Source organism: Molossus molossus, unplaced genomic scaffold (genome assembly GCF_014108415.1).
Source record: "Molossus molossus isolate mMolMol1 unplaced genomic scaffold, mMolMol1.p scaffold_m16_p_2, whole genome shotgun sequence".
Lineage (NCBI taxonomy): Eukaryota > Metazoa > Chordata > Mammalia > Chiroptera > Molossidae > Molossus > Molossus molossus.
Genome location: NW_023425355.1, coordinates 116,765,390 through 116,792,856, shown reverse-complemented (window position 1 = coordinate 116,792,856; position 27,467 = coordinate 116,765,390). Strand labels below are relative to the sequence as shown.

The 27,467-nt window shown below is 37.1% G+C and overlaps 1 protein-coding gene across 1 annotated transcript in view; it reads left to right on the top strand.

Moving 5' to 3' along the window:
* Positions 1–27,467, top strand: part of OTC (ornithine carbamoyltransferase) — a 63,184-nt gene that overhangs the window by 5,089 nt on the left and 30,628 nt on the right. The window contains exons 2-4 of the mRNA XM_036271314.1: positions 7,919–8,057; positions 9,823–9,904; positions 18,378–18,465. Of these exons, the coding sequence (XP_036127207.1) occupies positions 7,919–8,057; positions 9,823–9,904; positions 18,378–18,465 (309 nt within the window). The remainder of the gene's footprint in view (positions 1–7,918; positions 8,058–9,822; positions 9,905–18,377; positions 18,466–27,467) is intronic.

Genomic DNA, 27,467 nt, shown 5'->3' with positions numbered 1-27,467 from the left:
TTTATGCCAGTGGTTTTAACTGGCTAATTCAAGTGTGGGTTTATCACCAGAAAGCAAGAACTGCTTGATACATAGTAGAAAGAAAGGGGCCTATGGCGGAGGCATTTCAGCATGGGGCAACTGTAGAGCTCTCCTACTTTTCTCTAATTTTTAAGTAGCTAAGGAAAGAGGTGTGGTGGTCTCATTTTAGAGCCAAGGCATGGGTGCTATGAGGAGATAGTAAACAGGATAGGAATTTAAATTGGAACCATTGTGTTTGCTTTCCTTCCAGTGATAAATTTTCCTGGTTAGGTCTTGGTATCTATGAAAAACAACTTTTTCCCAAACATTTCCTGCCCCACCTCCTAGATTGAATTGAGAAAGATGGTAACTACTCCAATGATTTTTCAGTTGTATAAACAGTATAACCCCCATTATCAGTTGAGGTGAAATTTAAAAAATTTTTTAGTTAATCACTGAAGCCCTTACCTATCAGTATGACATACATCTTTCTTCACCACTTTTGTCCCCAATAACCCTGGGGACTCATTCTGTCCAAAAGGGGTTGGTGAAGAGAGGGGACCAAATATCGGTCTAGTTCACTATCATAGTACTTTGGATTTGGCCTTCATGCTGCCAAAGTTAAAAACTTGTTCCATCACATTCTCATATCAGTTTTCTAATATTTTGCATTTGACTCAGACAGCTGTACTTAGGATACAGGGTTATAACTTTATTGTTTCACATGCACATGTCTAACCATTATTCCCTCTACTGTAAATACTGAACTGGAGTATCTGAACCCTAGGGGATTTCAGCAAAAGACTAGGTTACAATGAATTCTCTTCCATGACTCTTAGAGCTTGGCCATAGCCCATACTTGTCCTTGCCTCAACATTAATTTGGTTTGGGGGCGCTCAGTCTTCTTTTTTTGTCATAAATCTCGGTCAGGACCTCGAAAATCCATCATGAAAAATCTCTAAATTCATTCCTAGAAATCTGCTGAATTTCTTATATATATGGATGTACTTCTGCCCCAGAGACATTTAATCATTAATTTACTTAAGAAATATTTATTGAATGCCCACTATATCTCAGTCACTTCAATAAGCATTGCATAAATATTAATGAATGAAGCAGGCAGGATCCCTGACATCATGAATCATATAATCCAATGGGAAGATGAGAAGTAAGTAATAAACAGAAAAATAAATATATATTAAAATTGTGATCAGTGTTATGAACAAAATGAAGGCAAAGTGGAGATGACTTAGTAGTTAGGGAAGGAATCTTATAGGAGGTGGTATTTAAGCCTCCATCCTAAGGTAGAGAAAAAGCTAGCCTTGAAAACTTGGAGTAGAGTATTCTGGGTAGAAGGAATGGTATATAAAAATCTTACAATGGGAAAAAGTCTGGAGTACAGGCATCCTTCCTTTGCATGGTCCCAATATTCCGGAATTTCAATTACCACAGTTTATTTAAATAAATCCAGTCTTCCAAGTACATGGTTCAAATTTCAGTTGTCATAGTATGTTAATTGTGAGTAGTTGCATAAAATAAAAACTTTATTGTTAGCTCTTCAATTCAAAAATCACTATGCACCTAGATACACATCATGATCAGTGACCAATCACATCCCTTCTTTCAAAGTCTATTGGTGATTGCTTACTGTGCATCTGTTATTTTGTTCACATACAGACAGCAGAAAGCATAGTGGGGCTGCCTGCTTTTCTCCCAGTGATAAACCCATGCAACATTTTATAAAAATGGATAATTGAAGAAGAGAAGTGTCCGACAGAGATGCTCTAGATATACAGCCAGAGAAACTCAGTGAAGACAAAATTATCTACCTAAATGAGGAAAATAGTTCTGACAAAATGTATGAAGATCTTTCAGAGGAAGTGTCACCAGCAAAACACCTCATATTAAAGGAATTCTCAGATATATTTCACAATATTGAAATTACAAAGGATAAAATGTTGGAAGTTGATTCAGACTTAGAAAAGAATATGACAATTCACCAAAGCATAGAAAGGATGCTTGCTTGGTATCTTAAATTATACAATAAGAAGATGGTATGCACTATTCAAACTACTCTTGACAGTTTTTACAAAGAAATAAAACACTAAACTTCTTAATGTTTCTAATGTTTTAAATTACAGTGTACTAAATATATATCAGTTTTGCTATTGTTTTAATATTCCCATGTATTTATCCTGACAATAAGATACTTTTTAATGTTTTGACAAATTTTAAAAGTCACAGATAATTGTGATTTTTCCTATTGATTATTAAGATTTAATGGTTATTTATAATCTCACTACCATTTAAAGCCAGAATTGTCCGCATTAAAAAAAAAAAAAAAAAAAGCTTACCCGTTATCCCTGGCCAGTTTGGCTCAGCAGTTATAGTGTCGGCCTGGAGACTGAAGGGTTGTGGGTTTGATTCTTGGTCAGGTTTGCTCCCTGGCTCTGGTTTGGGTTGTATGGGATGGAACCAATCGATGTGTCCCTCTCACATTGATGTTTCTCTCTCTTTCCCTCCCTCCCTTCCACTCTCTCTAAAAACCAATGGAAAAATATCCTCAGGTGAGGATTAACAACAACCAAAAAAGTTTATCTGCTAACATTTATTGGAGGTGCAATTCCAGGGCAACAAGAGTGAGGACAACATTATCAGTGGCTGCCATGTAGAGACTGGAGTCACAAAGAGGTATTCTGATCACTTGTGGTCTAAAAAAAGTAATTTGAAATAAAGTTTCCATTGCTATATAAATTTGAAAATGAGAAGTCTTGACAAAAAGGAAGATTTAAGCAGGATGTTTGTATCTTCTTTCTATTTTTAAACTCAAATCTGTCAATGCAGAAATCTGCATTGACAGATTTGAGTTTAAAAATAGAAAGAAGTAGCTAAAGGTGTTATTGGACCTCCTCTTTCACCATTATTTTCTGATTTCTTTGCATAGAAAGTGGAGAAAATAGTTTAGTTCCCTGCAAAATTTTCAAACTAAAATACTTCTGCACAGCCAAAGATACCAGCATCAAAATGAAGAGGGACCCCACAGTATGGAAGAACATATTTGCCATTGATACATCTGACAAGGGGTTAATTTTCAAAATATATAAAGTACTCATACAACTCCATAAAAGGAAGACAAACAATCCAATTAAAAAATGGGCAGAGGACCTGAATAGAAACTTCTCCAAACAGGACATACAAATGACCAACAGACATATGAAAAAATGCTCAAAGTCACTAATCATCATAGAAATGCAAATTAAAACAACAATGAGGTATCACCTCACACCTGTCAGAATGGCCGCCATCAACAAACCATCAAACAACAAGTGCTGGCAAGGATGTGGAGAAAAGGGGACTCTAGTACACTGCTGGTGGGAATGCAGACTGGTGCAGCCCCTATGGAAAACTGTATGGGATTTCCTCAAAAATTGACCCAGTGATCCCACTCCTAGGAATATAGTCTAAGAATTCTGAAACATCAATCAGAAAGAATATATGCACCCCTATGTTCATAGCAATGCTATTTATAATAGCTAAGGTCTAGAAACAGCCCAAGTGCCAGTCAGTAGATGATAGGATAAAAAAGCAGTGGTACATATACACAATAGAATACTATACAGTTGTAAAAAAGAAGGATCTGGTACCTTTTGAGACAGCATGGAGGGATCTGGAGAGTATTATAAGAAAAATAAGCCAGTCAGAGAAAGGCAAGTATTACATGATCTCACTTATATGTGGAATCTAATGAACAAAATAAACTGATGATTAAAATAGAAACAGAGGCATGGACACATGGAACAGAATAATGAATCTCAGAGGAAAGGAGAGAGGAGTGTGAAGAGATTAACCAATGAACTCACATGTGTATATGCATCACCCATGGACACAGACAGTAGAGTGGTGAAGGCCTGGGGTGGGACGGGAACCAGGAGGAGGGGGACAATGAACAGATAAAAAGATTTAATTAAAATTTTTCATTTCTAATTCTTTTTCTCTGAAATTCAACAACAACAACACTATTCTAAGATGTACATTTTCTTAAATGAAACCTAGTCCTGTGATTATTTAGAAGAGAGTAGATACAACAAAACCCTACAGGGGCTGAGATTGTGGGAGGGTATTGAATACCTTAAGTTAGCAGTATGGAGACTTAATTTTTGTGGGCTCCAAGATAACCAGGAGTTGGCATGCCCTCTCTCTTTTGAGTCAATTTTCTTTTTCCTAAACTTTTAGGGTTGCCACAAGACTTGCAACTAGAGGAGCAATGGGCAGTGTCAGCTCGTCCCAGGCTAACCCCAAGGTCCCTTTTCTCTGACTTCCCAGTAAGCTGAGAGCAGCCCAGCCTTGGCTCACTTCTTTCCCAAAACATTTCTTGAGAGCCAAAGCAGCTCCTCCCTGGCTCTCTCCCCTTGCTTCTTCCACCCTAGGCCCTTCCTTGTTTCACTGTCTCCAGCTTTAGTAAACATATTCTCAAAAATCACCTGGACATGTGTTGTGAAATCTTTCCTGCGTGAAGTCAAATTTTTTTAAATAAAAAATAACCAGGTGCCTATTAATTGAGCTCTAGACAAAAAATAAGGCCTCAAAATTAGCTCATGGGTTGTTTTTACTATTGTTGATAGATATGAGCTTAACAGCTATAGTGATGTTCCCCAAATTCCTTGAATTCTCAGAAGCAGGGTTTTCTAGCAAATCCCCCCCTTAAAATAATATTGGAGGAAGTTTTAAGCCAAAGAATATTAATATATTATTATAAGACATTGAGTCAAGAGAGATTATCTTCTGTGACTTTATGTTGCTTGGACCTTATTCCAGAAGAAAAAGTGTTTTCAAAACTGCCCCAAATGTGACCTGAGAAAGATGGAGCTGACATGTCTCCATTTCAGGCCAGATATGTTAAACCTGTTTACATATCCTCAGAAAACAAATCCAGTTGACCCTGGAAAATGCATGAATAGAAGTCAAATTGTTTACTTCTAAACAATATCAACAGTTGCATATTCTAAGTATTGCTTAATAGTATCACTAATTAATATAATCAGAACCAAACATATTACCAAGACACATATGCAAAAACAAATTTCCTGCCTAATGCTATGTCTCTCTAAAGCTATTAAATTGCTGACTACAATTGTCTAGATCTTGGACACAGTTTTGTAAGCTTTTTATTAGGGCTCCAGTAGAAGGAATAAAATGAAGGTCTATTCTAGAAACTTCTTTAGCCAGCAAAATATTCTTTATATTTACCATTAAGTTTTAAAATATTTGGTTCTTCTTAGTCTAAACTTTTAATTATTTATTTATTTTTCTTTATGTTTTGTTATGTACATAATCTATTAGAATATTAACACATATATTATAAATAGTATATATTGAATGTCCATTTAAAAATTTTTAATATTAGGTTTCTGTAATAAAATAATTGAAGAGTGGTGCTTTAAGGAAATTTCCATTTAGAGAATATACAAATCACATATTTTAAAAGTTAAAAAAATTGGTATATCTTTGAAATAGGAATGCTACCCAAAATTTTGATTCACATATAAGTTGAAAACACTACTTTTTATTGGAGTTGAAAATATTATTAGTATCTTGTATTAAATCAATCAACCATTAGCCAACTGACCCACAAACCATCATTTTGGAAATTCCTTTCCTTAATAACTAGAATCTTTGAAGGGCTTAATCTCACAAAAGGTCTTCTGAAAAAAAAATCTACTCACCTACTGAACACTAAATGAACAAATCAACTTTGCCAGAAAGTTAGATATTTAGCGAAATATTTGTCTAAATTATTTGACATCATATAGTGAAAACAAATTGAGTGAATTTATGATTTTCCTACCTATCATTTTATCATCATAGCAAAAAGACATACATAAATCCCACCAGAGAATTTACTCTTTATCTCAAGTAGCCCAACATCTCTTCTTAGGCTAAAATGTAAGCATGATCATTTTGTCACAGTTGTTCTACTCCTAATAAAACTAAGGTTTAATACATGTGGTCAACCATATTTTCCCTTGGTTATTCATAATTTCTAATGGTATACAGTACTAATTATTGTTAAGTAGAGATAACCCTGGGAATACTGAAAGAATGAATGGGGTTCATTTTATATACTGATCATCTCAAATAACAATTATTGTCATCACAATGTAACAGAATATTAGAATGGAACTCTTTTGGTTTCACTCTCTGCTCAGGCCCAGTAGGTGCTGACTCCTCCCTCATTCCAAAGTGAGATGCCAGACCACAAAACGACTTGCAAACGGTATATATACGAATTAGTTTCGCCCTGGCTGGTATGGCTCAGTTGATTGGGTGCTGTCCCATGCACTGAAAGGTTTCAGGTTTGATTGCCGGTAGGGGGCCTGCAGACTGCAGCCATCAATGTTTCACTCTCACATCAATGCTTTATTTTTTTTCTCTTTCTCTCCCTTCCTATCTAAAAATAAATAAAATATTTTTAAAAAAGAATTAGTTTTGCAACCCATTGGTAACTTCCTATGGCTTCTAAAATATATTGCAGAAACCGAGAAACAGGTAGCAGATTTGAAGAGCATTTTTAAACTGTACAATGTGCCCCATACAGAAGTGTACTCTTTCCTCATCTCATGCCTAGGGACAATATTTCCAATGGCACCAATCAATGGGAAAGCTTGGGAACATAGTACACTAATCTCAGGCCCATCCCTGGGAAATCTAAAGTAAGTGGGACTAGATGGCTAGCAGTTTTTATGGCAGAACAAGAGAGGAATCTATACTGGGATGGACCTGACTCTTGTAAGAGCAAAGAACATGATGGGCTTCCCATGAACCAATATGGAATAAGAAAGAGACCTATCAGGGTATTGTTTCCCATCATGACCAAGAGACCTACTTAAGGGGTGGGGAGATGTCAGCAAGAAATGTCTGGAGGTGATCTCTTAGATGGCAGAGGACATGTAATTGTCTGGCACCAAGGACTGCTGTGAGAAATTCCCAGTGATGAGAGTTCTCCAAAGGACCATGAAAAGTACCCCATGAGAGAAAGAGTCAGCCTCAAGTACCCATACCAATCCTACACTGCTAGAACAGAACCAGAGTTTGCCTGGCACTTAACTGCTTAATTTCCCTTAGATTTACATGGATGAACTGAAGGCAGGAAATCAGAGGAAACAGCTTATGGTCCCTCTTCCACCTATAGAGGAGGCCTGCTTGAATTAGGTATGAGCTGGAAGGCAAAAGATATTCATTTGCAGTACAGTTCTTAAAGTTAAAAAAAAATCATTCTTATTATTACACATCATTTTGCTGAGACACATTGAGGGAATAAAGCAAGCAGATGACTTTTTTTTTCCCCTGAAAGTTACTACAAAAGCCACAGGGTTCATTGTATTTGACCAGGGACAAGTAAAAAGAATAAATCTCCATTATTTGAAGGCCAATAGGGAAAAAGAATGACATTGTTTTCTATTGTATGTATATTATAAATTCTGATTGTACAATCCAATGATTTCAATGATAGTAGTTAAAATTTATCAAATGCTTATTGTATGTCAGCCATTGTGTGATTTCCCTGTATTAAATAATTTCACCCTAGCAACAACCCTGTAAGGAAGAGATTAAGTAACTTGCCCAAGGTTGCACAAATAGTAAGTGGCAAAGCCACTTGTATGGCTATTTGCAACAAATAAGAATTCAATTTCTTTCTTCAAATTCTCTTCTCTCAACAATCAAAATAGTGGATATATAAAATGCCAACCACAGCCATATCAATTTCAATGCATTAGTACTTTGCAGAGACACATAAGGCTATGTGCGATTTATTGTTTTGTTTCAAGACTAAAAAAAACAATGAGTCACAAAAATACATTGTTATTTTTTCTTACATATATATTTTAATTTTTTTCCCTTTTCTTGTTTCTTTTTGTAGATGTGGACAACCACTACAAAATAAAGTACAGTTGAAGGGTCGTGACCTCCTCACTCTAAAAAACTTTACAGGAGAAGAAATTAAGTATATGCTATGGCTATCAGCAGATCTGAAATATAGGATAAAACAGAAAGGAGAGGTATGTAGCATTTCCATCTTACTTTCCATTACTACCCATCAGCTTTTGTAAAGACAGCCAAAGAGATAGAGGGAAAAGAAAACATTAAAATTCCTAAACAGTAGCAAGTAATGAAGCCACACAGTCAAGGTAATTGATTATCATAAGTGTACAAGCATATAAAAAGCATAAAAATTAGTTATTCAATGATAAGTCATTGCACTTCTTTCATATGGAATGTCAAACTTCATCACTAACTGGATCAGAACCTAAAGAATCATTCTCCGGAAAAATTTTATACCTTCTTTCTTTTATCTGGATGTTTTTTGTCAAGTTAAAAATAAGGATGATATATTTTGTTTCTAGCCACAAATTTCAATTGTGAATGCATATCAGATATATTATCATTAAGATAATGTCAAAAACTTTACAATGATGTGGCAGTGTTTTAAAAATTTAGATTAGCAAAGAAACAATTAAATGTTAACCAAGTAGGAGAAAAGATGGGATATAGTGCTTAGCTGTAATCATTATTCTGCATTTTGAGAAATTTATGTTTGCAACACTTTTAATTAATGCAGTAGCTTCATTTAGGCTGCTTAGTTATGAAAGCATTTTTGTATTCTAAACTTGTTTAAAAGTTTTTATAAAAAATTGATTTCAGGCTGAGAAAGTTTTACATAACCCTGATTTTCTTATCTAGTTTACTAGCTCTGCAAATTCTTTATTTATTTTATTTTATTTTTTTTTATCCTCACCCGAGGACATTTTTCCATTTTTTGCACAGATAGAGTGGGAGGGAGAGAGAGGAAGAGAGAGAGAGGGAAACATCGATGTGAAAGGGACAGTTGCACGACCAACCAGGGCCGGGGACAAACTGCAACCAAGGTACATGCCCCTAGCGGGAACCGAACCTGGGTCTCTCCGGATGCAGGCAGATGCTCTAACTGCTGAGCAAAACCGGCCAGGGCTCTGCAAATTCTTTAAAAACAAACTGAAAACAGGGTGACTCTAACTGTTATGGGATGATATTCCTAAAAAAGATCTGAAATAAAGAGAAAAGTTCCCCCACAAATCCCAGGCCTTTGTTCTTTACATTGTGTGTGAGGATATTTAGCTGTCAGTAATCTGTTTGTTCCAGAGCTCATCCTATCAAGAAAGTCCATGCATAGAAGAGGGAGGAGGAAGAGCCCCACCCCACACCAAACTCTCCAGATTGTTTCAGAAACAAAGCCTTTGCACTCCCATGAGGATGCATAATGAAAGTGTAGCTGACACTCTGAGGTTTCATCTTTAGGAGTCTTAGTTCCCTATGTTGTGACAGAGTATCATGTTCTTAGTTGAGAAAAGATTTCCAAACCAAGTATCTTGAAGGTAATTTAACACTGATGAGGATTCCCATGGAATTAAGTAAGAAGGTGGTCCCAGTGTGAAATATTAATATACTTTGAAATAAGTGATCAGATTGAACCCAAACAAGTAAAAATACTTTCTGGTTATATGTCAATAATCTGTGGGAGTTTCTATTTCCTTCCCCTATTTATGTAGAAAAGGAAAAAATAAAACACTTTAAATTCACTTTTTAAGTAACATTTTGAATACTTATTTGGAAGTAGTGATTAATTATTCTACTTTTTTTTTGATAATGTAAAGAGTAAGTTTAGAAACATATTCCTTGATATTATATATATGTGCGTGTATGTGTGTGTATATATATGTGTGTGTGTGTGTGTGTGTGTGTGTGTGTGTATTTCATATTAACTATATTCTTGTCCTTGATTTTCAGTATTTGCCTTTATTGCAAGGGAAGTCTTTAAGCATGATTTTTGAAAAAAGAAGTACTCGAACAAGATTGTCTACAGAAACAGGTAAGTCTACCGACAGAGTCATCCTTGTGTTGAAGAGGGGGCCAGAGGGTGAGGACCTGGGAGAAAGGAGTAGCCCATGGGGGATCTGTCTTTCTCTTTGGCAGCCATAAAGAGGAAATGTTGTCTCTGGGACCAGTGGTAACAAGCTTCTAAATGCCCTTTCCAATTATCATAGAAGCTGGAAGCAGAAAAATTAGCTTCATCTGTAGGAACTCAATGAGGACTTGGGTAGAAATACCAAATAGTAAGCACTTTGTGTTAAGTACAAAATGTAAGTAGGCACACATTCTCATGCCTTAAACTCATGTGGTCAAGAGATGTGTATTTTTCTAATACATAAATCATTTTTTCTTATTTGTACCAATTTTTCTGGATGGTGGAAAACTAATCTCTGCAATGTTAGGCAATCCTGTCATTTCAGGGTTTGCTTTGTCAATTTAGGCTCTCCCATCCCTTACATTACAGTCATGGTTAAGTCCTAGAGAGTATATGACATCTAGGACTATGGGTATCTGGTCATTGGTCATCAAGACATCATCATCAAAGTCCCATGCTCAAGTCTTCTGAGACTTCTGTATCCCCATTTGACTTTGGCTGTCTCCCATTCACTGTGGAGTTTGCTTCGCTCTGATCACAAGACCTGAAATATATCTTAGTCTGGCTCTCTCAACTTCTTGGCAGCTCTGCACACCACACTGGACACAGAGATACTGAAAGGCTCTCTCTAGTCTCTTGTTCCTTCCTCATGCTGAATGCCAGGGAGTTTTAAACATTTGTTGCTTCCTAGAGCTGTCTTAAAAGCACAACATAGGTGTTCTCAGCTTTGGGGTTCCCCAAACTCTTCTGAAATTTCCATCATGCTCCCAACCTGAAGTACTTGGCCTGGGGGACAGACAGGAGTTAACAGTGTCAAAGATCCATCAATTTCTATTTCTGTTGCTTTTTTCTCACTCTTCTTCTTTTCCTTCCAGTTTCACAGTATTGGGGGCCCAGTGATAAAGTAGGAGGAAAAAAAATCACTCGGACTTCCATGTATTATTTCAAATCTATTGTTTGTAGCTGGAATCCTAGGCTGTTGAAACAAAAGTTTGTTTTTTTCTCAAATGATTATCTGTATGCTAAGTTTCAGAAAGTCTATTTTGACATTTATAAGCCACACATTGCTCTTTTCTTTCTCTCTACATTTCTGTTATATCAGACCTCCCTTGAATCAACAATATGACTGCCCAAATGGGCTAATGGATAGGATCAGGGAGGAGGTACCACAAACAAAAATACATTGGTTGATTCTTCACATATCTTATCCCACTTGCAAGCACGAGAGCTTTCTAGGGCTTAGAAGCAAACATCTTCTTTGTGCCATTATTGCTTTGTAATAATCAGTAATGAAGTTATCAAATACATAACAAAATAAAGTTCAGAAGGATTAAGTGACTTACTAAGTTCACTCAATTAATACAAATAGCAGCAGGATTCAGATGCTGTTTTTATTAATGCACTCACATTGTCCCCTGAAAGAAGGAAGGAGGAAGAGGGGAAACATATAAAGTATCACCTAATCTTTAAAGTCATAGAAAAAAAAAAAAACAGTTGGAAACATTTTGCTCGTTAAAGCTGGCTCCTTTAAGAGATCATGTGGATATCTATCATATAGTAAGGAAAAGATGAGTATTGCATAAACCAGTTAGTAATTCTCAAATTCTGTTTCCTTTCAACACTGGTCTTCCATGAGTTGGACAGGATTTTATTTTATCATTAGTACAGGAGTGTTCTTTGTTTGAAGTTATCAAAATAATACATATAAATTTTTCAATTTTAAGTTTTTTAAAGCTAATTCTCTTTGTTGATGGTGTTTTCTACCATTTTCCCCTGTTCAAATGTTATTTTTGATATCAAATTCCCTGAATAAGTGATTAGTTTTATTATTCACATATAATGTGGTTCTTAAGCTACTAATAAAACCAAGAGTGAATATTTAATAAGCCTTTGGGTACAGGCCCTGTGTCAAGTACTCTACATTAATTACATGGATTATATTACTTAATACTCATGACAACTCTGTAAGGTAACATTATGGAAAACAGGATGAAACAGGTTCAACAAATAGCCCACAGACACATAGCTAATAAATGGCAGACCCAGGGTTGGAAGCTATTATTAAATGTATTTTGTAAGTATCTAATTTAATTTAGACATGTGATAGTCATGTTTTTTTTCCAGTAATATCATTTCTTCAAGTGGCATTAAGCATTTTGTTAGATGCTGGCTTTCTACAAAGAAATGATCTGAAACCTGCACAAAATCACTAACTATAACAACAAATACATAAGAAAAGGAACACGAGACCATCAAAAGTTATGGTTCACAGAGTATTCATCATTATCCTCAATAAGCACCCTTGGTTCTAATTGCCTGTGGCATTCTGCCAAGCTCAACAGTAGAAGAATCAGTCAGAGTAAGTAGCTGCTTTAAATGCTTACAGAAATGGTAAACCTCAACCAAGAACATGGTAGAGTTTTTCTATTATATATATGTGCATCTTAATAGTTGTCCCTTGGCACAATTTTTCATCAAAACATTTTACCTTGGAACTTAGAATGAAAATAGTATGTAATTAAAACTGCCTATCGCTGCCCCGGATTTGTGCCAGCCTCTGGGATGAGGTAATCCTCACAGGACAGTTCTTGAGGATTCCATCCCAAGCCTGAGTTGCAGAGATATAGCAGTATTTCTACTTATCCCAGGGGACAGAATAAAAATTTCCACCCAACTTAAACCATATTAGTTGCTTATATAATATTTTTATTAAAGTGTAGCACATCTATAGAAAATACACAAATCACTAAGCATACAATTCAGTGAATTCTTACAGTGAACACATCCTTATAACTAATACCTAGATAGATAAACAGGGCATTAATAGCAAAGAGAAGTCCTCCCTTGTATCTCCTTCCAGTTTCTACTCCCCTCACCCAAGGTTTACCATTATCCTGGCTTTGAACATCACAGATTAGTTTTGCCTGTTTTGAACATTATATAAATGGAATCATTCAGCATATGCTCTTTTGTGTCTAGCTTATTTTGCTCAGCATTTTGTTTGTGAGATGTATCAATGTCACTGCATGTAGTTGTAGATCATTTATTCTTCACCCACTCTTTTGGTATGCCTGACTGGCAAACTGTACAATTTTTCTATGTGTTTACTCATGATTATATTATTTTATTGCAAGTTAATTGAGCAAATAGGCAGATACATTTATTGATCTATGTAAGTACAGTAGCTGATAGAAGAATGCACAGGGCATCCTAAGAGATGACTCTTCATTATTTAACACTGATATTTGACTTTCAAGGTGAAATAGAAGCTGGTGTTTTCCAAGCTGTTTTGTATTCATCACCTTTACAAAGATGATAATATAAAAACCACGATACTATTCTGCAGGTAGGAAAGTGAAGATCAGAGAGAGGTTAATGCCTGCCTTAGTTCAAACCAGTAAGAGCCTTTGGAGCCCTCATATTTCTAGTGCATGAATTATTTTATACCCCTTCTTCCAAAGCTTCCAGGGGTCTGTGAGAAAAAAAAAGGGCAAAATAAGATTTACTATTATTTTCCCAGACATAAATTAAGATATTAACAGAAGTAGTGAAATTCTTTGTTCAAAAATATTTGATGTGAATGCATAAGCAAATGACACAGATAAAAGCAGACTTCTCTGGATGAAGGGTAAAGAGAGAGTAGAGACCCATCCCTCTGCCCCCCTCTCCTCAGTAATGGCAGCTCCTAGTGGCTTTTCAAAACCTCTGACACCATCCTAAAGCAGTTACTGCCACCCAGGTCTGATAAACTGGTGAATGCTTGACCTGTGTTTTTGGAATGGGGCCTGAGGCTTCTTTCTGATCAGTGACCAAATTGCAGAGGAAATTCCTTCTCAGAGGTAATGCCCCCCTATTTTATTTCCTTTAAGAACTGCTGAAGACTTTGACTTCTACTTCTTAGCACTTTCTGTAACCCCTCTTCCTCCCCCTACCCCATAAGTCCAGGCTTGCTGTGACTCTTCTTTATAGCACACAGAGGGAAATGAAAAGGTAAAAAACTAATCCTGAATTATCACAGCAAACTGACTTCTAGTCAAAGTAAGAGTGTGACTCGGAGCAGAGCTGCCAGGAGGACTTAAACTTTGTGTGAAATGTTCCTCTATAGTCCCCAACCCTCAATGACATTCATTCTTGTGCTAGGCACATAGTGGGCACACAATAAATACTTTCCTTTTCTTTTCTTTTTTCTTATCCTTACTCGAGGACATTTTTTTTTAATATATATTTTTGTTCAGATAGAGTGGGAGGGAGAGAGAGAGAGAGAGAGAAACATCGATGTGAAAGGGACACATTGAGTGGCTGCCACCTGCAGGACCCAACCAGGGCCAGGGACAAACCGCAACCGAGGTACGTGCCCTTAGCGGGAACTGAACCCGGGTCTCTCGGGACCACAGACCGACACTCTAACCGCTGAGCCAAACTAGCCAGGGCAATAAATACTTTCTTGATGACTTTAAAACATTCATATTTATTTGAATGACTTTTCCTGTTTATGAACAGGTTAAGTATTCAAGAGTGATTAGTGAAGATAATCATCACTAAATACCATTTGCTCACTTCTCACACAATAGAACATTCTGTTCTTTCTGTTAACAAAATTCCATGTTTGCAAGTGAAATGAGTGGGCCTTCTCTCCGGAGTCAAAATCCCTCCTAAATTCATTCAACAAGTATTTGTTGAGCAATTACTATGTACCAGTATTTATTCTAGGTTCTTGAGAGTAATACAGCAGTGAACAAAATAAAGGAAAACCCCTGCCTCCATGGAGCATATATTCTAGTGGGTACACAGACAATAAATAATAAACAATCAATAAGTGGATGATAATACAATATCAGTGGAAGGTGATAAGTGCTCTCAGCAAGGAGAAAAAATGTTCCTGGAACTGGAGAAAAACACATACTCCATTATTTGGATTTTGGCTTTACTCTGAGTGAAATGGGGAAAGTTTAGATGGTTTTAAACTAAGGAGGGAAATGATCTAACTTGCATTTTAAAAGAATCTCTCTGACCGCTCTATTGAGGATAAAGTGTTGGGGTGGGGATAGAGGCAAGATAGAAACAGTGAAACATGTTAATAGGTAGCTATAGTACATAGAGGTTGGGGGCAGGGTGGTAGCAATAGAGTGGGTAAGAAAGATAGATTTTGGATATGTTTTGAAGGGAGAGCCAATGAGATTCCTGATGTATCAGGTAAAAGAGAGACATTAGGGATGACTAAGGTTTTTGTCTGAGCAACTGTGAGGAGAATGAAGCCAAATAGAGGGAAAGATCAGGAGTTCACCTTTGGAAGTATCAAGTTTGAGATGTCTATTAGACACAAGCAAAGATGTGGAAAAGACAGTCAGATATTAGTTTGGAGTAAGGGAGTGAGATCTGGCCTAGAAACATTTGGAGTCATCAGCATATAGATGGTATTTAAGGCCATGGTATTGGATACGATTATAAAGGGAATGAGGGTAGATGGAGAGAAGAGGACCAAAGACTAGCCTTGGGGCACATCAATATTAAGAGGTCAGGAAAAAGAAAATGAACCAGCAATGGAGATTGAGAAGGACCAATTACCAAGTAGATGTAAAAGCAGGAAGGTGTGGTGTCCTGTGCAGCGTGTCAAGAAAGTTTATCAAGGAGAAGGTGAAGAACAGCTTTGTTAGATGGAGCTACGTCAAGAAAAAAGAGATGTAGCAAAATGAAGGTAATTGGTGACTTTGGTGAGAGCAGTTTTGGTGCAGTGTTGGGAGGCCAAAGCCTTGTGAGAATAGGTTTGAAGGAAATGAAAAAGAAGGATTGAAGAGAGAAAGAAAAAACAAAGAGATTTGCTGCAAAGGGAGCAAATAATTCAAAGGATACCTGTCAGGGGAAATAAGGACAAGGGAACATTTGCATTTATTCTTTATTAGTGAGTGAGAAAATGAGGTGTAGGTAATGTAAAGCAGAAAGGGAAGAGTAACATGCTTGAGTAGGCAAGGGGTATGGCTTTTAGTGCATACATGTGGCATGGAAAGTTCTTCAAAGCTTAACAGGAAAGAAAACAGAATATATGGATACAGATGCTAGCAAGTGGGAAAATGGGGTGGTGGTGGAATTTGAAATTTCTCTTATTGCTACCACTTTTTTCAGTGAGATAGGAAGCAAGTTCATGAGTCCTGGCTCTACTTTCAAAATATATCAAGAATATATTTACTTTCTCATCATTTCAGCTGCTACTACCCTGGTCCAATCTATCAACTCTCACCCAGATTTTTGCAACAGTGTCCTGAATGATCTCCCTGCTTCTACCCATGACCCACTACAGATGTTCTATTAAAACCTAAGTCCAATCATGTCACCCCTCTGCTCCAACCCTCAAATGGCTTTGCATGTTACTCAGACGAAAATCAAAATGTTGCTTCCTGCCCTGGCCAGTTTGGCTCAGCAGTTAGAGTGCCGGCCTTCGGACCAAAGAGTTGCAGGTTTGATTCCAGTCAAGGTCATGTACCTCGGTCGTGGTTCATCCCCAGCCCTGGTCAGGATCTTGCAGGAAGCAACCAGTCAATGTGTCCCTCTCACATCGATGTTCCTCACTCTCTCCCTCCCTCCCAGTCTATCTGAAGATAAATAGAAAAATATCCTCGAGTGAAGGTTTAAAAATAAAATGTTGCTTCCTCTTCACTTTCCTTCTTCAACCTCAGCTCCTATTACTCTCTTCCTTACACATTCTGCACCCGCCACACCAACCTTCATGTTTTCCCTTGAACCTACCAATCATGACTCTTCCTCAGGACCTCAGGACATGCTCTTCCCACTGTCTGCATGTTTCAGTGTGGCTTCCTTGACCATGTTAAACTTACAACTCCTATTCTTTACATTTCCTATCCCTCCTCCCCACTCTATTTTTCTTATAGCATGTATCAACAACTAACATACATGATATTTATAGTAGTCCCCCTTATACACAACAGATATGACCCAAGATATGCCTGAAGTAGCCGATAGTACTGAACCCTGTATATACTATGTTTTTTCCTATACACACCTGTGATAAAGTTAAATTATAAATTAGGCACAGGAAGAGATTAACAACAACTCATAATAACATAGAACAATTGTAATAATATAGTGTAATAAAAGTTACGTGAATGTGTCATCATTATGTAAAAGAAGAATTACTTGAACACAAGCTCTGCAATACCGCAACAGTCATTCTGATAACAGATGTCTACCAAGTGAATAACAAGCAGAGAGTCTCTGCAGGGTGGAGATGCTAGACAAAAGGATGATTCACATCCGAGAGACAGAGCAGGAGGGTATAAGATCTCATCATGCTACTCTGAACAGTGTGCAATTTAAAATGTATAAATTGTTTATTTCTGAATTTTTTAATTTAATATTTCAGACTGTGGTGGACCACAGGTAACTGAAATCTCAAAAAGCAAAACCACAGAAAAGAAGAAACTATTGTAATTTACTCATGCAATTTATTATCTGTGTGTCCCCAGTAGAATTTAAGTTCCATGTCGGCAAGGAACTTGTACCATTTGTTTACAATGCTTTCCCCAGTGTCTAGAATAGTACCAGGTACATAATTTTAGAATGAATGAATACATTTCAGGACCATGCTGTGATGCCAATACCTGTTGTGGTCATTCCACAGAGACAAGATTGTCTACCACCAAGTTTAGCTTGGTTGTTGACAGTGAGGACACCACCATGCACCAAAAGTGTATGAAAGGATATGTAGCTTTCTGGAGAGAGTAGGGCTGGTTCCCAAGGTGTTCTGAAAATGGCATTAGAGACTGAGGAAATGATACTCGCCTGCACTTTTTTTTTTTGGTTATGGGGTGGGGATGGGTGAGGATTCCCATGTATAGGCCAGGACTTGTATAGTTTGAACCTCTGTCTAGTGCCAATGGAGGGAGCATTTGCACTTTCTTATCAGCTTGCCCAGATATAGGATAGAAGGAGAAGGTAAAGTGATGTTTGTGAGATTCATCCATGCTGTCTGTATTATTAGTTCATTCCTTTTTATTACTGAGTAGTAGTCCATGATATCCCATACTAAGGTTTATTTTTCCATTTTCCTGGATAGACATCATTATATATTTTAAAGAATCAAAACCAGGCACAGTTTCCAAAAGGGAACAATGTCCTATTATTGTCAGGTTTTGCACAAGAGGGGGAGAAATGGGCATGCATCTGAAATAAAGTTCAATGTTTATATAGAAAATTCCCTCGGTTCCTCATTTTGCTTTGCCTGGGAATTCCCTATCAGAGAAGTGAGAGAACTTTAAAGATTTTGACTTTTCAATTGAAATGGTGACAGTTCTTAATAATTGTATTTCCTACCTTAGTCCTTTTTTTCAAAATGCTTTTTTCCTCTCTCTTTCTTTTATTGTAGGCTTTGCACTTCTGGGAGGACACCCTTGTTTTCTTACCACACAAGACATTCACTTGGGTGTGAATGAAAGTCTCACAGACACAGCCCGGTTTGTAAATCTTCTTCTCTTCAAAAGCTTATTTCAAAATTGATGGATACATTTCAAAAAGAAAATATGCTTCTTTTTAATAATGTTTTTTCCCTCTCAGTGTCTTCTGTACTGTTGTCTGTTTTCCTTCTTTCCCTCTTTACTTGATATTCTGAATGCCTCTACCTCATTGGCCACTATCTGTGGGTTAACATAATTTTTTTCTTAAAAGTTTGAAGAGGTTTCTGATATAAATTTTCAAATTTAGAAAAACTTGGGAATAATCAAGCATGACCCTTCCATTTCACAATGGAAAAAATGGAGGTCAGGGAAAATGACACATTCAATGACTCATAACTAGTTAGCATTAAGGCAGGCAATGATATTATTAGCTAACATTTATTGAGCATTTATTATGCGTCAGCATTGTTCTAACTCATTTAATCCTTATAACAACCCAAAGAGATTGGCATAAAGAGGTAAAACAACGTTATTAAGGAAGTGCTAGCTACTATAACAAAATCTCAAAACGTCAGTGGTTTAATATAGTGTAGATGTTCCTGATTGGTAAGAGGGAAGGAATGATTATTTATGTGGCCATTGAGAGACTCTGAATGAGAGTGGTTCTATAATCTTCAGCATATAGCCTCTAAGGTCATTCTGTGTGTCAGCATTCAGGCAGGAGCTAGGGGAAGAGAGCATGGATACAGGATACTTGCTTCAAAGCTATCTGAGCAGGGAAGTGGAACAATCACTTCCACTCACATTCTGTTGGCACGTTCTGGTAGCTCACCCCTACCCAGATGGAAGTAGAGGTGGAAAAAGGCTCATAACAACTATACCAAAGATTCAAACATAGGTCTCCTGATTCCCCATACAGTACTCTCACCATTAGGTCGTTTCTGGTTGATAAATAGAGAGCAAATGTCTTTGTTTAGATATTTTAACCTTAATATGAAAGACTAATGTTTTCCTTTTCTTCTTTATTTATTTTTTTCTTTCTGAAAACAATGTACCATAAAGCAATTCCTTGCAGACTGCCTGCTTTTTATGGCAGCTACCTAGTATATACTAAAGAAAACACCTCATTTTAATTGCTGAAGAGATTTTAAATAACTTAACTTTAGATATTTTTGTTACATTATTTCATATGAGACAATGTTAGTATTAAGAAGAAGTGTTGGATAAAAAGAATAAAGAAACATAAATTAGTTTTTCTTCCAAATATGCTGCCACTGACTGGGATTGTATTTTTCTAATAATTCTCCTTTAACAAAAGTGAAGTATACTTTATTCAAGAGCAAATATTACAAGCTGGTCAAGGGATTAAGCCAGGGCCACAGTCAGGATAGAGTTACAGTAGGGATTTTCCATATAGGACCAAGTGAATGATGGTGAATGAGTCAGTCATGTGTGAACTAGTGGTTGGAAAAGGACAGAGTTGGAGGAACAGCTAAGCACCCAATAAATAGTTAAGGAAGGCAGACTCGCAGCCAGAAAGAGGTCAGGGCCCAGAAATCAGTGGAATGAGCAGGACCCCAAAAGCAAGAGACAAGTAGCCAAGCATGGGTTGAAAGCTGAGGATGAGTATAAACATGTTCTTTTTGTGTTTGTGCTCCACACAATTCCCACTGTAAGTCCTTAGTCAGAGGAGCTCTACACACATCCTGAGAAAAACAATCTGTTCACAGGTTACAACATGATTGGGACCTTTTAGTCCACATATGTAATTAGATCCATTGCTACATGTATATAAGGATACATAAAATCTGACCCATAGAATTTCTTCTAATCATTTCATCTTATGCAATAGACTATGAATGAAAATAATAGCTCCTCCTGAAAGGGTGTATACTATGGACCTCTTGTACTATTATCTCTGAATCTTTGTAAAAACCTTATAAAGTAAGTAAATGGGCCCAATTTTATAGACAATGAAATCATGACTCAGACTTAGCAGCTAAATCGGCATTTAAATCATACTGTGTTTTTTTGTTTTTTGTTTTTAGCTTTTTTACCCTTTATTGATTTTAGAGAGAGAGGAAGAGAGGGAGAGGGAGAGAGAAACATCAATGAGAGAGAATATTGATTGGCTACCTCCTGCATGCCCCCCACTGGGAATTTGGCCCACAACCTGGGCATGTGCCCTGACCAGGAATAGAACCTGCGACCCCTTGGTGCATGGGTTGACACTCAACCACTGAGCCACACCGGCCGGACTATCATACTGTGTTTTGAAGGCTATGCTGTTTTGACTACTCCAGCTGCCTCTTCTACACATCCCATGAGAGGGTCAGTGAAATATGTTATGAAAATCATGGGCTTTTGTGTCATGAGTTCCCCAAGATCACCCCTATATTTGATGATTCACCAATAGGATTCACAGGACTCAGCATATAATGATACTCGTGGCTATAATTTATTACAGTGAAAGTATACCAATCACAAGCATCAAAGGGAAAAGGCATATGTAGCCAAGTTCAAGGGAAACCAGGTGCGAGCTTCCATGAGTCCTCTCCCAGTGGAGTCACTCGAGATGTGTTTAATTCTCTCAGTAATGAGTTGTTGCAACACGTGTGAAATGTTGCCAACCAGAGAAGCTCCTTAGAGACCAATTGCCCAGGGATTTTACTGGGAGATGGTCACACAGCATCCTCTGTTTGACATGTACCCAAAGCTCAGACTCCCTGAAGGAAAGCAGGTGTTTACTTTAAACCATATTGCTTGTAAAAACAGTTTAGGCACATCGAACAAGTGTTATCAATCCTGGGAATGATGGAAACACTGTCCAAATCAAAGTTCCCAGATGCCATCCAGGGGCAACTTACAAGCAGGATTTTCAAAAGATAGCAGTCAGTTAACTCTTTTCTGCATGGCTTGAAAATCACAAGACATTAGATCTACTTCAAGCTTTGCCACTTACCTACTCGGTAAACTCCATAGGTGAAAATTTCTCTGGATGTTAATTTCCTTTTCTAAAATGTGAGGGAGTTCTGATCCTTAAGTTTAACTTTATACTTTCAAATGTATGGAAATGTATTAGATACAAAGGTGTAGTTCCTAAACAGAGGTTTGTCCCAATGTAAACCATGTGTAGAAAGTTGCAGAGTTAATCGGGGTGGACATAGAAGGTAGAAAGGTAATTTCTAGTTCTGCAGGTTAGGGTTCAGATGATGTCTGGATATCTGTATTTTAACAAGCTCCTCAACTGATTCTGCTGTAAGGGTGGCTAGACCACACTTTGAGAGAAGCTTAATTGAAATTTTGTATTGTAATTCTGGGCTCCTGTGCTGTCAATCTATGCTAGGGAATGGTAAAGAAGAGAGACAGCTAATAAGCTATTTATGTGGTTTCATGATAACTGATTATGAAGGGTACATTGACAGTAGAGACAAAATGGTTTCAGATTAGTTATTATTAAAATATGTATGTATATATTAGAAGAAAGAAAATGAAAGAAGTTTCTGCTTTGAGGAGAAGGTGATAGATTGGGTATTGAACATATTTCATTAAAGATTGAACCTCCAAATACAAATAAATGACCACAGGCCATTGGGGATAAAGACCTTGGGTGAAGTTGAAAGCTGGAGAAATAGAAGTATAAGCTCAGTGGTAGAAAATGAGCTCCAGAGTCTCTTTGTGGGAGAATTGCAGAAGGCTGAATCTTGAGGACAGGTGCAGTTAAGGGAGGACTGGAGGAAATGATCAGGGTACTGGGAGAATAAGGCTAGTGCAATATCAGATGAGGCTGCAATGGGAGATGGGAATGTCAGAAAGTGGGTGGAATGACCACTGTGGAAATATGACTTTCTTTTGTGTACCCCATTACTACTTCATCTGCCAAAATATCTGCCAAACAAGATATGGCTGAAATTCAGAAACTCAATAAATCTAAATTGAAGAAGACAAGAGAAACTCACTACCTTTCACAGAAGCAAATGAACAGGAGATGGAAGTAAATCTTAATGACATCTATCTGCCAACATGCACTGTACAGTACATAGCAATTGCCTCCTTGCTTTTTGTAGAAGTTAAACTTTGTAAGATGCAAAGAGATTGGATGGTGTTTAAATAACAGTGCTGGCTCTTTCAAATCAAGAGAACAGTGCCTACCTGACAATGATTGATGGCATTGCTTCTCTAGTTGCCTGTCTGGCTGCTTGGGGGACCTGAAATAAAAACAAGTGACTGTCCACTGGTGAAAAAAGAACCTGAGTGGGAATACAGTGAATGCGGCAACAGGGTGAAAAAAAGCAAAATTGGGTGCTAGTACCCTGAAAACTGTTAAATGCAATTTCCAAAGTGTCTCTCTTATTTAGTCAATTTAATTAAAATATTTATTAAATGCCTAGTTTTTCTTCCACAAATTATTTTAGCACTGAGACTAAAAGGCTTATCAAATCAAATAAGAGCCTTGTTTGTGTGGAAACTATATTCTAGGGGGAGGAAGCTTTCACCAAACAAATAAATAAAGCATGAATAGACTAGTACGTTGAAATAAGTGCTATGATGAAGCTAAAACAGGGTGATCTGTGGGTGAGGTGAGGGCTACTTTACATTGGGTGGTCAGGGAAGACCTCCCTGAGGAGGTGACAGTTAAGGTGAGAACTGACTGAAAAGACAGAGCCAGGTATGCAAAGCTGTGGGAAGAGCATAGCAGACAGAAAAAACTGCTGGTACAAAAGTTTAAGGCAAGCTTGATGTATTCAGGAACAGAAGAACAGGCAACAATGTTTTAAAGTCTGCAGATAAACATATTTTAAATCCACAGATAAAAATAGTACCCGTATGAATTGGTCCTATCTCAGGCACCAAAGAAAGGTAAAATAAAATAAGATCAAGGAGTCAAAAACTTAAATACACATCCAAAATAAAATGTGTTGCTCTTTTATTTCATGATTAAAATAATAAAACCTGTTCACTCTTCAAAATATTGTGGGAAAACTCTCCTTAGTTAAGTCTAAATTGAATATTGTGTAATCTGAGGATGCTAGTGGGGAGAAGGGGGAACACTGAAATAAAGCCATGGACTGACATTGTGGAGAAGCTGGTGTGTCAGGGCTCCCTAAGACCACCCCCAGTTTCGATGATTCAGTAGGACTCACAGGACTCAGTATATGGTCATACTCATGACTAAGATTCATTACATTAAAAAATAATACAAAGCAAAGTCAGCAAAGTAAAAGGCACATGGGGCCAAGTCCAGGGGAGATCAGGCATAAATTTCTAAGTTTTCTCTCCAAGTGTAGACACACAGGACAGTCTTAATTCCCCCAGCAACAAGTTGTGGCAACAGGTGTGAAATGTTATTTACCAGTGAGTCTTTACTCTGTGCTCATGATTTTTATTGGGGGCTGGTCACATGGGCACCTTCTGCCTAGCATGAACCTATATTCTAGACTCCCAAAAGAAGATCAGGCATTCAGCATAATCCATAGCATTTATAGTTTATGTCGTGAGTCATCCTTATTATTTCTAGAATGCTAGAAACCCTCCCAAAGTCAAAGTTTCCAGAGACTAGCCAAGGGCCAACCTTGTAAGCAGATCGTTTGAAGATAACCATGTCAGGACTGCTATGTTAACTCTTTATTGTTGTTATTGTTGTTTTCACACCTGGGCTCGCATCTCTATTTTAAATTTTTCTAACTATCTTTTACCTAGATAAGCTTTAACTGGTAGGGGAGTATATCCTACACTCTACACTTAAGGGATTTGAATTGTGTCCTCAGTTCAATGTGGGTCCCTGTAGTGCCAGACTCCCATTGAATAGAATCAACCATTGCTTACTTCCGTCTTTTGAAAAGTATCTCATAGCAACTCTTTTCTACTTCCTAATATATTAGAAGACACAAAACATATACATATATATTCAGTTAAATTTGCTTCAGATTTGATGATATTTTCAGATGTTGTCAATTCTTTGGTTTTCTGCTGGGGTTGAGTTGGATATTCTATTATTATTATTATTATTATTATTTTTGCTTGCTCTAGGCTTGTTCTTTTATATGTGACACCAGAAGTGACACCTTAGCATGACTCAGATCATTGATTTTTTTTAGACATTTAAAGTTGGTTGGAATTTAAGAACAGCAGACATTATCATTCCAGTTTCAAGGCTTTCTGTTTCTTCCATAACGACACCTGTTCATGCCTAATGCTCTGAGTTCACTATTGAAAGGTGTATAATAGCTTCATAGTCATTTTCACTTTAATACAGTACTTTATAATGCAGCTTCAGGAACCATGTGTATGAAAAGCTCCATATAAAACCAAATAATGTAACGTTGTTCTACTCTAATTACTTTCCTTATAAATGTAATTCACTTATGGTGCTGATTGCTAAAGTGTGTTCTGTCGATGTAAAACTAATAGAAAGGAAAATCAGCACAAACCACTGTATTAGTTGCCTGGGGCTACAAATGATCACAAACTTGGTGACTTAAAACAACAGAAATTTATTTTCTCATAGTTCTGGCTAGAAACCTACATTAAATGTGTTAGCAGGGCTATGGTCACTCTGAAGGGTCCATGGAAAAATCCTTCCTTGTCTTTTCCTAGCTTCTGGTTGCTCCTAGCAATCCTTGGCAGTTCTGGGCTTATAGATGCACCACTCCAAACTCTGCCTCCATTGTCATTTTGGCTTCTTTTTGTATGCCTCTATGTATCCTCTCCTCTTATTAGGACATCAGTCATTGGATTTAGAACCCACACTACTCCAGTATGACCTCATCTTAGCTAATTATATGCACAAAGATCGTACTTCCAAACAAGGTCACATTCTGAGTTTCCAGGTGAATATGAATTTGGGGGACACCATTCAAACACTATAAAGCACATATCCACATGCCCCTGAAACAACTTGAAAGGGATTTAAATCATTGTCACTCTGGTAGAGGAATTTGTAGATGAGTCACAGTCCTCAACAGAAAGAATGAACCATTTCACATCGAAAGGAATGCCTTAAAAAGTTATAATACTGTTATAAAGGTATTTACAGCAATGATATTAAGACCAAAAAAAAAAAAAAGCAATCTTTCTTAGGTTTCTTAGTAAAATGTTTAAAATATTTTCATCTAGTGGGAAATATGTACCTAATAATTGATATCTAATAGGAAATATGTTATCTCCATGAATCTTTACAGTGGTCACTAAGAAGGTAGCAGGCATGACAGTTATATGTTTTGGGGTAAATGGTAACAAAAGACAGTCCCTTCCAGCATGAAATATTATATATTCATAGTTTAGAGGCAGTTTGCCAAAGTGTAAGGGGCAGGGGCTTTCAAGCAGGGTCAGGCTTCAGTTTAATTTCACAACTCATATCTTATTGACCCTGTGTTTTGGACCACTTGCTCTGAGTCTTATGTACCTCAGCTGTGAAACAGAGATACAAATGTTTATCTCAGTGAGTTATATGAAGATAAAGAGATCATGCTTGTGAAGGACAGGCACACAGAAGAAATTCAAATAATGTTAGTTGAATTAAGTGATGGCCTAGCTCAGTCTCCAAATAAGCTCTGACCCAATTATGACCATCTCAGCTGACACAAAACTAAAATTCCTAAAGCACATTTTGAGGAGGTCATTCTGAATGCCATTATGCCCTACCCATTTATTTCTGAGGTCCTCAAAGCTAGGAACTAACATCTAAGTAAAAATAATCTGGCTATTACAGAAGCCTTCATCAATCAATTGCATATGGCAATTTCATTCAACATTCCTGGGCTTCTTCCGACACCAGCCCATTTGAGAGGAGCCCATCTATGTTAGCTAAAGGTATTACCTTGTTTTCTCATCATTCCTATATTGATATAACTAAAATTATAACCTGGGTAGAGATAACAAAGTGCTGGAATATTCTCCTTGAAGGAGACTCAGCGAGTTTATTCCTTTACTAATTTACTTTGGGATAAAGTCTATGTTTCCTCTATGGCCTTGGCCTGCTTTAATAAAGAATAAAATTGGAAACATACTTGTAAATATTTTTTATGATTACTAGGTTCTGAATGGTATCATTATACACAGCCAAAAATTTCTCCTGCTGTTTGCCAGTCAGCTAGCTATTCTACTGATAGGAGATATCATTGATAACAAACTGGAATTTGTGGGGCACACAGTCTTATTTAAGGCAGGATGGGGACAAAAGGAAGAATGCATAGCAGGACCCTATGAGAATACAATTTCTGTTTGCCTTTGGCATTTGAAACATATTCACTGTGTTCCAACAGTTTAGGAATAACTCAGCTCCCTCTAAGAGCATCAGGATTGCTATGTGATTGTACATCTCATCAGTATCTACATTTGCTTATGATCTGGTGCAGCACACTATTGTTTTTTGTTTTGTTTTGAGTATCTGTTCACTCAACCACAGAGACTCTGCAGCAAGTCTTCCTGGGTCCATGGGTGTTTTTTGTTTTGTTTGATTTGGTCTTCTGGGTGTTCTGGTAAATTCATAAACAAGTTTTGATCTTAAACCAAAGGACAAAATATCAAAGGATCATAGAAACTTGAGGTTGGGAAGGTCTACATGGGTTATTTAGATCAACCATCCTTCTCATTACTCCATACCGTTCCTTCAAATTTGTCCTTGAGCCTGATGAAAAAATTCAGTACAGAGCACTCTTTACATATTGAAATATCTTGTTCTATTTTATACAATCTGACTGTTCTGATGAGAGTTTATACAAACTGACTGACGATTCAACTTTAAATTGAGTTGAAAGTGGTCTTGCTATGACTCTTCTCAATGTTTTTTTTTTAGTATCTTTATAAATTTATGCATTTTAACATATTTTAAGGTTTCAATTCATTGCAGTTATTCTTATTGATGCTCAAATTGTCCCATATTCATCCAAGGTGCTCTGTCTTCAAGTTGGCTACTGAGTCATGACAAAACTCTATTAGTCTTTGATACTTCTCTTGTCTTTGGATATGGTAAGATATTTCAAGCCCATCTTGCACATTTTTTTTTTACCAAGACCAAGAATTAGCCATTGTTCTAAGAAGCCCTAGTTCATTTTCAATTA